The 17657-nt window shown below is 43.8% G+C and overlaps 1 protein-coding gene across 1 annotated transcript in view; it reads left to right on the top strand.

Annotated features, from left to right (window-relative positions):
* The first annotated feature begins 4250 nt into the window (after positions 1-4250).
* Positions 4251-17657, top strand: part of LOC140118916 (uncharacterized) — a 33980-nt gene continuing 20573 nt past the window's right edge. Inside the window, exons 1-3 of the mRNA XM_072137375.1 lie at positions 4251-4375; positions 11445-11780; positions 12786-13103. Coding sequence (XP_071993476.1) covers positions 4297-4375; positions 11445-11780; positions 12786-13103 — 733 coding nt within the window. The 5' untranslated portion in view covers positions 4251-4296. The remainder of the gene's footprint in view (positions 4376-11444; positions 11781-12785; positions 13104-17657) is intronic.

Consider the following 17657-nt stretch of genomic DNA (forward strand, 5'->3'; position numbering starts at 1 on the left):
GTTTTCAGTGCAGCTGGTGGCATCATCACCGATAAGCGTACACGCCTGTCGACTGACAGCGCTGACAGGCTGACGCTTATCAAGATGAATAAAGCCTGGATTTCTCAGGATTTCAATTCTCCACCAGGTGAAGGAAGCTCAACCTGAATAATTTATGCACTCCTCCTCCTCTTTGTACACTAAATTTTTGGGAGTGCCACATACAGGCACTCAATCTATTTAATTTTTCTGGAGGACCACCTACCTGCTCCTCTGGTTTGAAAACTTTTTTGGACTGCCACATACAGGCACTCAATCTATTTAATTTTTCTGGAGGACCACCTACCTGCTCCTCTGCTTTGAAAACTTTTTTGGACTGCCACATACAGGCACTCAATCTATTTAATTTTTCTGGAGGACCACCTACCTGCTCCTCTGGTTTGAAAACTTTTTTGGACTGCCACATACAGGCAATCAATCTATTTAATTTTTCTGGAAGACCACCTACCTGCTCCTCTGGTTTGAAAACTTTTTTGGACTGCCACATACAGGCACTCAATCTATTTAATTTTTCTGGAGGACCACCTACCTGCTCCTCTGCTTTGAAAACTTTTTTGGACTGCCACATACAGGCACTCAATCTATTTAATTTTTCTGGAGGATCACCTACCTGCTCCTCTGCTTTGAAAACTTTTTTGGACTGCCACATACAGGCACTCAATCTATTTAATTTTTCTGGAGGACCACCTACCTGCTCCTCTGGTTTGAAAACTTTTTTGGACTGCCACATACAGGCACTCAATCTATTTAATTTTTCTGGAGGACCACCTACCTGCTCCTCTGCTTTGAAAACTTTTTTGGACTGCCACATACAGGCACTCAATCGATTTAATTTTTCTGGAGGACCACCTACCTGCTCCTCTGGTTTGAAAACTTTTTTGGACTGCCACATACAGACACTATCCAAATTAAATTGTCTCCATAGAAGCCTCCACACGTCGTCTTTTTAGCTTCCTCCACACGTTGTCTCCATTGCTACCTCCACACGTCATCTCCATAGCTGCCTCCAAATGTCGTCCATATAGCTGCCTCCATACATCGTCCCCTTCATAAACGAGCTGTGTCAGGCAGAATTTTGGGTTGTTTTCATGTTAACTTTGTCGCCACCCTGCTGTGTTATCCACAAAATATACTGGCAAACTTTTATCATTTACCGATATTATTTCAGCGCTTCTTGCGCATCTGTTTACATTCCCCTCACCCGCCATAACCCAAACCTATAAGAACACTACTACACTTGATCTTATACAAAAGGTTCTTAGAAGTGCTGTTTGGGGAGGAGCCGAGAGACAGGGGCTTGAACAGGCGAAAGCTCGCCTGGCAGCGGACCGCCAGCTCCATCCCAAGATACAACTAACATAGTTTTAACTGCAGCACCTTTAATATACTACTACTTCATTGCCTCCATACATCGTCCCCTTATCAAACGAGCTGTGTCAGGCAGAATTTTCAGGTGTTTCACCAGATACACAGTGGAACTCGGCCCATCTGTCGCCGCCATGCTGGAGACCTGAAGTTGCAATCATAGCAGCGCAATATGGATGCCCCATACTGTCGCTCTTAATCATGGAACCATTTCCGAAAAAACAATTAAAAATAGAACCACTATGCTATTCCATCATTCCTAGGTGAAATATTCAAACGACCCCGCCTGCTTTGAAAATTATAATTTTTTCAAAGTAAACGCTTCTGGCCCCCAGGCCCATTTTGGGTGGGGAGGAGCCGAGAGACAGGGGCTTGGACAGGCGAAAGCTCGCCTGGCAATAGGACCGCCAGCTCCATCCCAAGATTAGGCAGCCTCAGAGGCATCCATGCATACTGCCCCTGCTGTTTCCTGTCCATTTTGCCTCCACGATCCTCCACAGCGTCCACCAATGTCTCCATGCGCAACTTTCAACTCTCTATACCCCAGACGCTGGAGCACTAGAGGATATGCAGCACATCATCCCCTTATCAAACGAGCTGTGTCAGGCAGAATTTTTAGGTGTTTCACCAGATACATAGAGGAACTCGGCCCATCTGTCGCCGCCATGCTGGAGACCTGAAGTTGCAATCATAGCAGCGCAATATGGATGCCCCATACTGTCACTCTCAATCATGGAAGTCGTCTCCATGGCTGCCTCCACATGTCGTCCCCTTATCAAACGAGCTGTGACAGGCTCATTTTTCGGGGGTTTCACCAGATATGTTATGGAACTTGGTCACTATGTCGCCACTATGCTGTGTTATCGACTAAATATACCGTCAACCTTTTGTTCACAGAGGAAATCATTTCAGCGCTTCTTGCTCACCTCCTTTGGTTCCTCTCTGCCGCCTTAACCAGGCAAAATACTGATAAATACAGTGCTACACGTCATACTCGCCAAAAGGAATTTTTTTAATTGGTTTACGTCCATTTGGGGTATGTTGCCATGCCACTCTCTAGCCTGCAGCTGCTGCCGCTGCCTCTGCATGCCTTCCCCTATAGTGTCAGGGTCAATTATTGCATGTTTTAGATGCTATCTAGCCTCATTTGGTCACTCTGTCATGGCCATGCTGTTGCCCATAATTTTGGCATAATGGTACGATTAAGCAGCCTCAGAGGCATCCATGCATGCTGCCCCTGCTGTTTACTGTCCATTTCCGTGGTGTTTCCATCCTTTTCTGAGGTTCCCAGGTGTTTGGCCAAGCTTCCCTGTGCAGAGCCTTGGTCCCCTTGAAAAATGCTCGAGTCTCCCATTGACTTCAATGGGGCTCGTTATTCGAAACGAGCACTCGAGCATCGGGAAAAGTTTGTCTCGAATAACGAGCACCCGAGCATTTTAGTGCTCGCTCATCTCTAGTCATAAACAAACGTTCTTTACTGTGCAAGCATTGAGACTATGAAACTCTCTGCCACAAGATGGTGTAATGGCTGATCATTTGAACATGTTCAGGAGGGGCCTGGATGCCCTTCTGGAGAGCAATACTATCACAATGTAGGGGAATAAAACTATTTTGCAGTTTCTATTGATCCAGGGAGTTATTCTGACAACCATATAAGCCTTTGGGCCAATTGGCATCAGCCTTGCAGGGTTTTTTTTTTCCTTCATCTGGATCAATATAATGTATATGTTGGACTTGATAAACTGATGTCTTTTTCTAACCTTTTTTACTATGATACTATAAGTATGCTGTTCTGCATGCTAAGTGTCTACTGTGAGTGCCACCAAGTAATGCATCTTGTCCATGTCCAGTTATTTATCAGGGGTGTTTCCTGCTGATCTGCAGCCCAGATTACCGTCTGCTGGTTTGCCGCAGGAGGATCTGATGCATGGCAATCATTCAAGCTGTGCGGCAATATCAGCCAATCTATCTCATGTGTACTGGTCAGTAGCACTGCTGCTGGCCATCACATCTCTTATTTCCCTATCTCACTTGACTCCATGGGGGTCATTTACTAAGGGCCTGATTCGCGTTTTCCCGACGTGTTACCCGAATATTTCCGATTTGCGCCGATTGTACCTGAATTGCCCCGGGTTTTTGGCGCACGCGATCGGATTGTGGCGCATCGGCGCCGGCATGTGCGCGACAGAAATCGGGGGGCGTGGCTGAACGAAAACCCAACGTATTCGGAAAAACCGCCGCATTTAAGAACGGAAAATGTGTCGCTCGGGACGCGCTTACCTTCACTTGGTCCGGCCCGGTGAACTCGAGTGCATTCAGGTGCTTTTCAGCGCAGCAGCGGAGGAACTGCCTTATTAAATCCCGGCCGGACCCGAATCCAGCGCAGAGAACGCGCCGCTGAATAGCGAATGGACCGGGTAAGTAAATCTGCCCCCATGACTCTTCATTTCACCACCAATCAGTAAAATTAGTATACTGCTGTGATCATAAAAGCATTTCCTGCACTCCAGGTGGTTATAAGAGCTGCAACCGGACCAGAATATTTAGGATACTGAGCAGGAGATACTCTCACACACATCTGCTCACATGAATGTACATGCTAACCCCACCCTGATATGATTTAAAATAATTCTTGATCATTTACGGACATTTTATCTGTTGAACAATTTGTCTGTGAAAATAAATAACTAATATATAGTCTGTGGGTTTTCTCATGTCATATAGCAGTGTCCATAATGACAAACCATTTCCTATCTGTGGTTATCTGCACATGCCATAACTTCCTTTGATTTTAGCTTGGAAAGAATGATGAAGACATATTGTACATAATTTAACAGTACCAAAACAGTTATATTGCTCTTTCTAGACAGGAACATAAACAGCATCACAATCATGAAGTCAGTGAAGTTACATCTCTTTCAAGTTGTGGGATCTATGGCTTTTCATATTTTCTTTTTTACATGGATACAATGTAAGTAACAGATTATTTATTTATATGGTAAACTACATGTATGAAGTAGTGATCATTGTAGTGGCCATGTTTATGGCTTTCCTGAAGCCAATGTCTATCCAATTCAAATTTTATTAAAAAAACATACTTGGTTATATACAAACATGTACTGCAACATTTCCATAGGTTCATATAGGGCAAAGGTAATTTTTATATGACAAACGTGACTATGCTCTAAGCCATTGTCTTCATACTTGTGAACTAAAATGTTTTCTTTAATGTACACTGGAGGTGAAATTAGATAACAATGTATGATCACTTGATTTTTATCAGAAATTATATAACTATTGATCCCCTAGTGAGAAGTTGTTTTGTACATAGTGTTCTAGCAGTTGTTACACCACAAGACCACATTAAATTACATGGTGAAACAATTATAGTATGAAATGCAATAATTACAATAAAAATAGACACGAGCTTGACAGACATTAAAAAGGGATACTACAGAATGGGTGCCGATGCGACACTAACGGTGATTTGGGTGAAACAGTGGTATGCCGCAATTGGTTTGGTAGAAGAGACACTGTTCGTAGCTCCACATTTGCCAAGTATTGGTGCTTAAGCTGACTGGTGCTGGCTACCACTGGAGCGGTGGTACAGTGTTTCTCCTGACCTGCCATAAGGCACTGGTTATGATCATTTACATTTCAATGCTCCGATGATGCCATAATTGGTGCTTTTGGCTGTTAGGTGATGCGACATGGAACCCCTGCTGATGATGATCTTTTGGGTACTGAAAGGGGGGTGACGGAATAAGTGCCAAGCTGGTGCCGCAGGGCAGGGGGTGGTGTGGGGTGAGCTGGAGCAGATGCACAAGCAGCCACCTACAGCAGCACCATTCTTGACAGTGTATTCTATTAAGTGTGACTGCAAGTCCACCAGATTTAGGTTAGGTTAGTCAGAAGACAGAGTTGAATGATGTGACTTTACTTTTGCAAATGTAAGATGAGTGATATAGTAATTTAAGGTTCACAAGTACTTACAGGAAAGAGTCCCTTTGTTCACTTCTTCAATTCTGGTCTAATTCTTTTGTGCACTTATAGATTCATTTAAAAGAATACACTGCCCACCAGTGTGTGAGGGACTTTAGGTCTGCAATTTATACACTCCAGACAAATTAGCTATAACTACCAGGTGTTAACAAGAGAGTGGAGAGAAGACAGAGAAGAAGTAAGGAAGTTTTCAGAAAACAGCAGGGAATTAGTTATGCATTCACACATACTAATACACAAGATGGTTACAGATACAAGATTATTGCTTGAGATGGCTGGGTCTTCTGGTACCGAGTTAAGCACACATACACAAGAAAGTAGCCTCTCACACTGCTCTAGTGTGATTTTGGTCCACTATTCCTCAAGTCTCTTCCATAGTGGAGTAACTGTTGTGGGGTTCTCGGCCATTACTTTGTCCCCAGGTATTAAACAGAGGTTTTCTACTAGGTTTAGATTAGGCCTCTTTTTAAAGGAACTGCTTCACCCATTTTGCTGTGTGACAGATGGTATTGTCCTTCATGAAAATTGCTGAAAAAAGTGTTGAATGCAAGAAAGGAACTGTCAGGATTCGGGATGAGTGGATCCTCTGGACCACTGCGGGAGGTGGTCCTAGCTGACACTTGGGACCGGAGTCTAAGTGGCACCTGGTCTTCACCAGAGCCTGCCGAAAAACGGGATGGTCTTGCTGCGGCAGGGTAGCATAGTCCTACAGAACGGGGCCACTGAAGAACTGCAGACAGCTTGGCAGGATCCATCCGGCGACCTCTGTTGGAGATGATATAGCTGAGAAATGGAATACTCCGCTGATGGGATAGGCACTTCTCAAGTTTGACGTAAAGGGGATTCGTAAAGGTGGATCTCAAGGTCTGGAGAGAATACCAGAATATCATCCAAACAGACCACAACACAGGCACAAAGCAAGTCTATAAAGATGTCATTAACAAATTCCTGGAAGACGGCTGGTGCGTTACAGAGTCCAAACGGCATCACCAGGTACTCGAAGTGTCCATCACGGGTATTAAAAGCGGTCTTCCTCTCATCTCCCTGGCGGATACAAATGAGGTTGTAGGCCCCACGAAGATCCAATTTGGAGAAGACTCCACGAAGACGGTCAAACAGCTCTGTGAACAACGGCAACGGACAGAGGCTTGGTGCAGTACTGGACCGGGTCAGAGAGGATTTGGCCACTGACAGAGGAGATGACCAAAGGCTTCTCGAGGTGTACCACGGGAATGTGATCCCGGGAGACCAAATCGGCATCCATGAAGTTCCCTGCAGAACCGGAGTCCAAGAAAGCAGAGACCTGAATCTGGGTGCCAGTGCCAATGCTGAGAAGCACTGGAATCATCAGGTGTGGAAAAGCTTTGCTTACACTTTGGGATGTTTCTCCCAAAAACACTAGATGCTGGCATTTCCTGGGCGGACGGATAGAGCAAGACCCAAGGAAGTATTCAGGACTTGCACAATAAAGGCAGAGGTTTCCCTAACGTCTTCTCATATGCTCCTGGGAAGAGAGTCTGGCTCTGTACAAGTCCATAGGCTCCTCTGCAGATGGTGTGACCAGAGACTGGAGCGGCCTTTGGAAAGCAGGAGCCAGACGAGGAAGGTGTTGTGAATGGACTTGGGGTTGGTAGAGGCATAACTCTTAAGCACGCTCCCTAAACCATACAACAATCCGCGTGGCTAGGGTTATGAGACCACTCACGGTAGACAGCAGATTAGCAGCCAGAGTGTCCTTAATGTGAGAGGACAGTCCCTTTTTGAAAGCTGGGGACAGCGCAGTCTCAGAAGAGGAGGCCCGTGCAGGTTCTTCAAACACGGATCCGAACTCCGCCAGAAATGCCATGAGGGTCGCCTCTGTCCCAAAGAGGGTTAGCCCAGGCCAGGGCTTTCCCGGAGAGGAGGCTGACGATGAATGCCACCTTGGAGCGCTCAGTGACAAATTGAGAAGGCATGAGTTCTATGTGCAGGGAGCCCTGGGTTATAAAGCACAGCTTGGGATCCTGTTGTTGATGCTGAGAGACTAGCAGCTGTTGCAGCATGAGCGGCAATCTGCAGGGATTGCTGGACCATGATGGTGGCAAGATCGGGCCGACCGGGAAGTGGAACCTTGGCGGAATCAATGGCCGGATCTTACTGTCAGGATGCGGGATGAGTAGATCCTCTGGACCGCCGCGGGAGGTGGTACTAGCTGACACCTAGGACCGGAGTCTAAGTGGCACCTGGTCTTCACCAGACCCCGACGCAAAGCAAGATGGTCTTGCTGTGGCAGGGTACCACCAGGTCGTTCCACAGGTGCGACTAGCCCACAGTGGCAGCCGAGGTCGGGGTACCTTAGTAGGAGTAAGGGAGGGCGGCAGAAATGCAAGGTCAAGTCCAATCCAGGGTCAGCAACGGGAGGTCCAGGCAGATGGGAAAACAGGAACAATGGACACAGGAACACAGGAACACAGGACTCAGGAGCAGAAACACAGTAGTGGGAACACAGGACTCAGGAGCAGGAATGCACAGGAACGCAGGAATACTCAGGAGTGTCGCAGGGAAGCTTTCTCAATGGTGTAGGCACAAAGATCCAGCAGGGTTTGCAGGAAGTGGCAGGCTTAAATAGATTGTGTGAAAATGGCCAGTGCCAATTAGTGGCGCGCTGAGCCTTTAAATCTTTTGAAGCTGGCGTGCGTGCACCCTAGGCAGGGCCAAATTAAGGTTGGTGGGGGCCCCTCGCCCCCAGTAACACAGCTACATACAGCCGCCTTGCCCCCAGTAACATAGCTACATACAGCCGCCTCGCCCCCAGTAACACAGCTACATACAGCCTCCTCGTCCCCAGTAACACAGCTACATACAGCCGCCTCATCCCCAGTAACACACCTACATACAGCATACAGCCACCTCGCCCCCAGTAACACAGCTACATACAGCCACCTCGCCCCCAATAACACAGCTAATACAGCCGCCTCGTTCCCAGTAACACAGCTACATACAACCGCCTCATCCCCAGTAACACAGCTACATACAGCCGCCTCGCCACCAGTAACACAGCTACATACAGCCGCCTCGCCCCCAGTAACACAGCTACGTACAGCCGCCTCGCCCCCAGTAACACAGCTACATACAGCCGCCTCGCCCCCAGTAACACAGCTACATACAGCCGCCTCACCCCCAGTAACACATCTACATACAGCCGCCTTGCCCCCAGTGACACAGCTACATACAGCCGCATCACCCCCAGTAACACAGCTACATACAGCCGCCTCATCCCCAGTAACACAGCTACATACAGCCGCATCACCCCCAGTAACACAGCTACATACATGCATACAGTCGCCACACACATTCAGTAAATAGAGCATCTACATACATACCATATACACAGCATATATGTGCACATGTATATGCTTATATAAATTTATGCATGTATAAATACAGTATATACATATATACACAGTAGATGCATATATACACAGTATATAAGATAATCCTTTATTAGTCCCACAGTGGGGAAATTCACACCGTTACAGCAGCAGAGAGGGTACAGAGAGTGAAGTACAAACTATGACAACAATAATATTAGGGATAAATCAACAAAAAGAAAAGGGGGATAAAAAGACAAAAAAGAGACAAGCAATGATCGGCAGTTTGATGTTTAGTCTGTGGATGGGATACATATTTAGGGCTCATTCACACGGCCTTCTGGGGATGTACAGGCGGGTGCAAATTTGCAGCCACATATACGTCCCCATAGAGGGCAATGGCAGCCCAGCAGCGGTATGGTGCCACACATGTGTGGCACCGATCCGCGCCATACACCGCAAAAAGATAGAGCATACATACTCTATCTTTTTGCGAGTGTGCGGCCGCTGTTTTCTATGGAGGGAGGAGGGGCCACCTCCTCCTCACCTCCGGCACACTGCAGTATGACCGCACGTTGGGCATACCTCGTGTGAATGTACCCATACACAGTAGATGCAGGAGGCGTTCATCTGTGCCGGGAGGCGGGCGGCTCGGGCTTGCAGGGGGGCTGGCAGTATTGGTAGGCTCGTCCATGCAGGGGATGGGCAAGCGGAGAGGCGGTGACCCGTGTGGTGGAGCAAGATGGTGGGGGCCCCGCCTGTAATCTGGCCCTGACCCTAGGAGTCGGGAACGCGTACACGGAACAGGACGGAGCAGGAACTGGGACCGGTTAGTTGCGCGTGTGATGCACTGGCGGGGAGAGAGGGGCACGGGTGAGCCCGCGATATGGGTCACGTGACCACCTGTGATATGAACCTTATGTTGTTGAAGACGGTTCTGATGCACACTTGCATTCACTCTTCCATATAGCTGTATGAGTGGCCCAACTCCTGATGCAGAAAACATTTCCTAAACCATGACACTTCCTCTACCACCCTTCACTGACATCTTTACACACACCGGGTTCAGTTTTTCCTCAGTTTGTCAATGAACATTATGTTGCCCATCAGACTCAAATAAATTAAACTTGCTTTTATCACTAAAATGAATAGTGGACCAGGTCCCCTCTGCCCAGTTGAGTCTAGCCTTTTGATTGTTTCTGTTAATGAGAGGTTAGGTCATGGTAGAGTCAGATTTCAATCTAAATGCTCTTAAATGTTGTGACATTACATCTTTACAGATCTTTACCCTGATCATTGCTGAACTGGCTGGCAATTCCAGCTGCAGTGATGAAATGATTACCCATGGATATATTATCCTGTACTCTCTTCCTTTTTTTCTTTGGAGGTTGACCCGCCTTCTTGGGGGACTTGAATGAGTTTGTGATATTGTAAAGATGCAATATTCTAGAAATCACAGACTTGGAAAGACCAAATTTCCTTGCTATGGCTGATAGGGTCACCCCTTTGGCCTTCATCGGAACAACCTGCTGCCAAGGCGGTTTCGTTCAATTTGGAACAGCACATAATGTTTGCAAACTCAAATGAAAAAGTTAGGTTTCCAGTTTAATAGGGTTTGTCAGACAATTATAGGAAATAAGCACAAGGTACCACCTACCAATACCAATAACTTACAGGTATCTAAAAGCTTTATAACAAAGGGAAAACACTCGCAGATGAAAAGCCAGCTCACCCAGACAGTCCAGATCAAAATGCTCCTGGTCTTGGCTCCGGTGCACTTAGTGAAGTATCCACAGCCATAAGGCCTATACAGAGAACATGCAGTAGGCTCAGCACTGATAGGAAACCACCAGGGGTAATAAAAGAAATCTTCTTTGTTAGTGTGTAAGGAACATAACAGTATATGTGATGATCTATGCGTTTTAACAGAGATCGTCTTAGTCATGATCTGAGATCATACGTGGTGGATGGCAGTTTAGTGCACAAACAAGAAGCAAATAGCTTAGTGAATGGTGTGTACAGATTAGAAACACTTAGGAACACAAATTTATACAGTACAATACAATACAGTAAAATTAAAGATAATATCAACCACCCCATGCATGGCGTACTTTAGGCACAGATGAGTGGTTTTAGTTCCCGTTTTATTCTTATGCAGTGCAGGTCGGAGAGGTGTTAGAAAACATTTATACTGGCTGATGTCGAGCTGTCAAATACTGTGAGGAAGGGTAGACCAAGTCAGGATTGTGTGTTACATATTTTAGAATTGTAATGGGGAAGATTTATTTATTTATATTTATGTGTAACCTTTGTTTTTATTGTGAATGTGGTTTTATGTGTGTTATCTTTTGTCAATATTTTTTTTTAATTCTGTATTGCGGATGTGACACTTTAAGTTCCCTCTGGGATAATAAAGTTATTATTATTATTATTACTTCAGTGTCTAAGATAAATCAGTATAAAGAAGAATATACCAGACAGGTTGGGATTTTAATCCACTTAAAGACTTGAACTATAGCTCATATAATTTTGGTAATAAAAGTTATGTTTTATAGTGATATATTTAGGGGGAGCGGGCAGGTATCAATGGGGCTGTAGCTACTATCTAATGAAGTGGAATTTGGTTATTACTTTCTTGGTATTTGTCAGGTAATGAAGACTTTTTAAGGTTTTTGTCATGATTTCCAGGCTCTTCAGATATACGTGTTCGTGAAGTCCAGGCTGCAGTTATGGGTTCAGTGACCATTACATTCAACTATGACAGTTATTGGTACAAGAATCTCATAAGCAGCTGGTGCAGACAAGTATCCATGACAGAGTGCGAAAATATTGTGGACACAAGTGTTGCCAACCGAGATGAGCACAACAGAAGGGTGTTTCTTTCACAGAATACAGAAAGACTTAGCATAGTTAATGTGACTATGGTGAATCTACAATGCTGGGACACTGGTCTATATAAGTGGCGAATATGGACTGGAACAGATTATGATATAATTGAGAATGTCCTGCTGCAGGTGGTTTTTGGTAAGTACTTAGATGAAACTTTGATGTCCTCCATACTGTAGGTTCCCATCCCTTAGGACTCTTCACCCAGGCTTTGTTTTTCACATGTGTGGGTCACTAATTTCCACGATTGCTTTATAAAGCCATCATTTTTAATGGGATTTGTATGATAAATGTGAGGCACGTTCCGACCTGAGCACCAGAACACCCCTTTCAGTGCAGAAATTTGTGTTGCGTGAAGAATAGTGCGGTCACAACACAAAAGGGTCGCATGCGACACATATGCGTTGTGGACACTTATTAAATACATGTGCAAGCAGTTTTCACATAAAAGAATGTGCAAAGTCTGATAGAAAACTGGCACAGTGGCTTTAATAAATCTGTGCCACGATCTCTTTTTTCTAGAATGATGAACACACATGTGCTGTGTAACTCTACTTTCAAGTGTGTGGAATGAAGCGGAAGATATCCCAGTAATACAACTACTAAACATGGCATGCTTATTTTCTCTTATATTATAAATACCTATTATTAATACCTTTGCAGAAGCTAAATGGCTTTTTCTTGTCCTTCATATACAATATCAGAGCATCATGGCATTTGAGCCCTTAGTATGATTGTTACTGTCTTTTTGCATTATTATAAAAGCATATTTAAAGATACAAAATCTGCAAAATGTTACTTACTGCTAAAGTCGTTAAGGCTACCTGAAAATGGTCCCGTAGTCTATTTATTGCAGTCTGTGTGTCAATGGTGGATGAGATCCACTCAAGCTGATGACAATAGTTGAAACTGCCCTGGCCACAAACATTGCCAAGAATAGATCCTGCTACATAATTTGCGGCCAGGGCAGTCGGCTCACACATGGGGCAGTAGAAACAGTGGCAAGAAAGACATGGGGACGTGTGCAACAACAATAGTGTGCTTTGTGATAAGTGAATTCAATTTTTAAACAGTTAAGGAATATTTTTATAGAATTTATCAGTGTATATTAAATTTAATATGTTTCTATTTCAATACCTACAGGACTACCACCCAAATTACATGTGGCAATATATAAGCTGTATGACACAGTGGAAATGAATTGTGAATATAATCAGAGACAAAAATGGTCAAAAGCCTGGTTCAAGAAGTTAGGTCATGATAAACTTCAGTGGTTGGTACATTCTGATGGAAATGTCAATATGGACTATAGTGCAAGATCAATAGTGTATGTTGATGAAACAAACAGAGTTTTGGAAATGAAAATAATAAATCTGGAACTCTGGGACAGTGGTTTCTACCAGTGTCGTGAAGCAGGAGGTGAAACAATCTTGAAGGAAATCTTGCTACTGGTAACTTTAGGTAAGAATTATCATTTGACAACTGAACCCACTCATACAGAAAAATACACAAAATTGAAAACAAATATCTGGTTTACTCGCATTAAATTACTAATCTAATCAAATATGATACATACACGTAAATTAAACAGTTAAAAAAAAAGTTTTTCTAAAAGGTGCCTGTATTTTATAGACCAGTAAAGACAGAACCCCCCTGACCACTTTAATGGAGATCAAGTGAAGCATTAATAAATGGCTTCTCCTGATTGTTATGAAAGCTAAGCATGTACGCTGCTCTTCCTCTCCCTGCCATCCTGACCGTAAGATCCAAGGACCTTACGTAACATTACTGGGTGGTGTGACCGTCTCAGGTCACATGACCCAGAAGTAGAGGCTCTGGATGCAGCTAAATGGAGACTGTTAGTAGCTTTGGGACTGCAAGCAGTGTTGGGGTTGTAAAGTGAGGGAATGGGGAGCAGATGAAATTTAGTAGATATGGTGAATGGGGAATTGAGGGTACATAGAAGATGAAATTTAATAGTATGTGTCGGGGGTTGCTTACAGATGTATGTCTACATGTAGCAGAGTTGTCTGTAAGTAAGATGAAATGTAAAAAAGTTTTATTGGTACTATAATACACCACAACACAAAAAGACAATAAAAACATTTAAAAGTGTGAACAACACACAAAACCAATCCAGCAGGGAGACCTAGCATATGATAGTGCTGGTCATCCCTACAAACCTCCAGCTCCCCCTACTGGAATAACACTCCCCCAGCTGCACAAAATAGAAAAATTGATATGGTGATAAAATACTGAAAGGTTATACCAATAAATGAAATCAAGACATTAAAGGGGTTGTCCGAGTTTTAAAAAAAAAAAAAATGTGGCCGGGAGCGGGGTTACTAAAACAATAAAGCTGTACTTACCTCCCGGTGCCCTCCCGTATCCAGCGCTGCTGTCGCTCCGGTCCGGGGGCCATGTAAACAAACATGGCGGCCGGAGGAGCGCTGGACTATCCGTCCCTATACACAGCATTGTGTATGGGGACCGGAAGGTTGTCGCATCCGGCCGGAAGCTGAATGCAGCGCTGCTCCGGCGGCCATGTTTGTTTACATGGCCCGCGGACCGGAGCGACAGCAGCGCTGGATACGGGAGGGCACCGGGAGGTAAGTACATCTTTATTGTTTTAGTAACCCCGCTCCCGGCCACATACATTTTTTTTTTAAACTCGGACAACCCCTTTAAATCTCATAAGTGGACCCCCATAAAGATCTGCAAATGTTTAAACAACAACCATGCCACAGAAATATCTGCAAACAAATACAATGAGAGAATATATGGAAAATCAATGAGGGTATCTATCTACAACAACCGGGATGCACGCAAAGGAGAGGTGAGGGGAAGCTGGGGCACACAGCTTTTTGGTCACTGTCTTTTCTCTTTTCAGTTTGGCACTTTGCACCTATTGGGTCACCTTCTATTGTGCGGTATTTTTTTGTGACCCCTTCATCACATCTTTGTATTCAGTAGCCCATATAACACTTGGTGGGTGTTCATTACTCATTCTCTACATATTCATTTGTTCTTCCAGCACGATTGGGCACGGTTCATGTCACCGTTTTTCACCTTCACTTACACCTTCGAAGATTTCTTCTCTCGCGCACTTGGCAGCTTTATTCAGGCTCTGTTGCACTTTTAGTATAATTTAATGTGCTTTACACTTACCGTTTAGGGTTTTTGCTCCTACTTGCTCCTGCTTTTGGATCCCTGTTTGGTCGTTCTCATCTCATGTCCCGTCCTGCCCCTTTGATGACATCTGATTACACAATCCATTGAATACATCACCTGGATGACTTGCTCTCCGAAAACTAGACTATTCCTCAGTATGATTAGCCGATTCAATATAATTGTAAATTTGTGATACAATATTTTCATATAATGTGATTTTACGATTGTCTTATTTGAGATACATATCTATTATTGAGTATAGTACTGTATATTGTTGTCCTGTCTCCATTATGCTCGGCAATTCTCTGTTCTTGCTCCTTTTATCCTCTGCAGGGCAAACTGTATGCATAATAATTCTTGGTTTCTGCAGAGGCAATTGCACTTTTGTTTGCATGGTGATTGGGTGTGTGTATGTATGATTCATGGGCCCATGGAAGAATGAGTGTATATTTGGATATGAGTGTGGTTATCGGCACAATTTTAATTGATTGACAATTAATTTTAGGATGAACTATTTACCCTTGATAGTGTGGCATACATTTATACATATATAATAAGTCCCCTGTTCTTTGTACTAATTTCCACATTTATTTGGACTAGGTACATACTTTCAGATTTTATTAGGTAGATATGGGCTCAGTGGTTGTGTATAATGTATAATTCATGCATCTATTTATTTATTTATTTATTAATTTACTCTCACATTTTTTATATTTTGTCACCCGCTCTTCTTACCTATTATATTCAGCACGACACCATTTCATACACATTTCCACATGTTACACTCATGTAGTACATCTGGTGAACACTAGAGGACACTAGTAGGAGCGTGCGCCAGTTTCTGGCGCATGCGCTATCACTCCCACCAGAGGACATTATTAGAAGCGGGCGCCAGACTACTCAGATTCCTGAGGCCGCGCATAAATATAACTGACAGCTATGTATCAGACTTACGGTCCGGACTGGAAGTCATCAGCTGCGGCATCCACTGCTGAATGAGAGACGCCGGAATAAAAACGGGACACCAGCCAACACCCCGGAAGCCAGTTGGGTGGCGATACGCGTGGGGCTGTGTGCCCCAGCTTCCCCTCACCTCTCCTTTGCGTGCATCCCGGTTGTTGTAGATAGATACCCTCATTGATTTTCCATATATTCTCTCATTGTATTTGTTTGCAGATATTTCTGTGGCATGGTTGTTGTTTAAACATTTGCAGATATTTATGGGGGTCCACTTCTGGGATTTAATGTCTTGATTTCATTCATTGGTATAACCTTTCAGTATTTTATCACCATATCAATTTTTCTATTTTGTGCAGCTAGAGGAGTGTTATTCCAGTAGGGGGAGCTGGAGGTTTGTAGGGATGACCAGCACTATCATATGCTAGGTCTCCCTGCTGGATTGGTTTTGTGTGTTGTTCACACTTTTAAATGTTTTTATTGTCTTTTTGTGTTGTGGTGTATTATAGTACCAATAAAACTTGTTTACCTTTCATCTTGGGTCCTATTGCATACTTCTTGTTTTCTTGTGAGTTCATTATTGGTCTTATATGTATGTCTTTGACCCTTACTACACCTACTAAAGGAGTGCTAGTCCCGCCCCTTTTGCTGTTTGAGTTGTCTATAAGTGTGAATATTTAAGTGATGCCCGTGTGTGCATGTAGTGGAGCTATTGCAGAGATGTGCATGTGACCTTCCAGAGAATTTTTAATAGGTGTCAAATACATTTTTTCTAATTTTGGGATTCTTGGGTGCGGGATATAGCAAGGTGCGTCTTACAGTCTACAGTTATACATAATTCTGTGTATAATTCTGTAATTTATTTCTCAGTAAATCTTAATACCTATGAGAGCTATGTTTCTCATAGACTTTTAACCTCTTCATGGCTAGGGGCTTGCTTGCCAGAATTGCAATGGAAAGTTCACTGTACACATTCTGCAGCAACTAAAATCAATTGAAAATGATGGATTAGCATGGGGTAAATTCAGTATACAGGCGTAGGGCGTAAAATACAGTTAATTCGATACTATGTAGTCAATGTACAGCAAGTCTGCTGGTTAGCTGCAAGATATTCAACTGAAACTAACCACTGTATGTATATAGTGGGCGTCAAAAGTATACCCACAAACTGAAATGGATTTCGTAAAAATAAAAAGGTATGTTTTTGTAAATTAAAAAATTAAAGGTTTTGGCTTGTATATATATGAGTAAATACTTTGTATGACCACCGTCAGTAAGTTTGTTGGGAGAATGTTTGTGAACAACAATTTTCTAATTACCAATTTAACACACATACAGGATTAAGGTTGGTGGAGGCCCCCAGGCGAAATAGCTGGTGGATTCTTTACATTTTTTCTAAGAATCCATAGCTGAATTAGATGGGATGGGTCCCTGAGTTGAAGGCCACCTTCCTCTCTGGCAAATACTGCTACTAGTAAATCATCAATCGGTCCTCAGTATAGAATAACTGCAACCTGTCAGTCTACAGTGTAGAAAAACAGCAACCAGTCAGTCCGCAGTGTGTAAATACAGCCAGCAGTCAGTCCAAAGTGTAGAAAAACTGCCAACAAGCAATCTGCAGTGTAGAAAAACATACACCAGTCAGTCCAAAGTGTAGAAAAACTGCAACCAGACAGTCTGCAGTGTAGTAAAAATTCCACCAGTCAGTCCGCAGTGCAGAAAAACTGCAACCAGGCAGTCTGCAGTCTAGAAAAACAGCCAACAGTCAGTCCGTAGTGTGGAAAAAATACACTAAGGACTGGCTTTTAAAGGGATTTAGATTTGGACTTTGAATTGACTAATTTAACACACATACAGGATTAAGGTTGGTGGAGGCTCCTGAACAAA

This window comes from Engystomops pustulosus, chromosome 2, assembly GCF_040894005.1.
Source record: "Engystomops pustulosus chromosome 2, aEngPut4.maternal, whole genome shotgun sequence".
NCBI classification, from domain to species: Eukaryota; Metazoa; Chordata; class Amphibia; order Anura; family Leptodactylidae; genus Engystomops; species Engystomops pustulosus.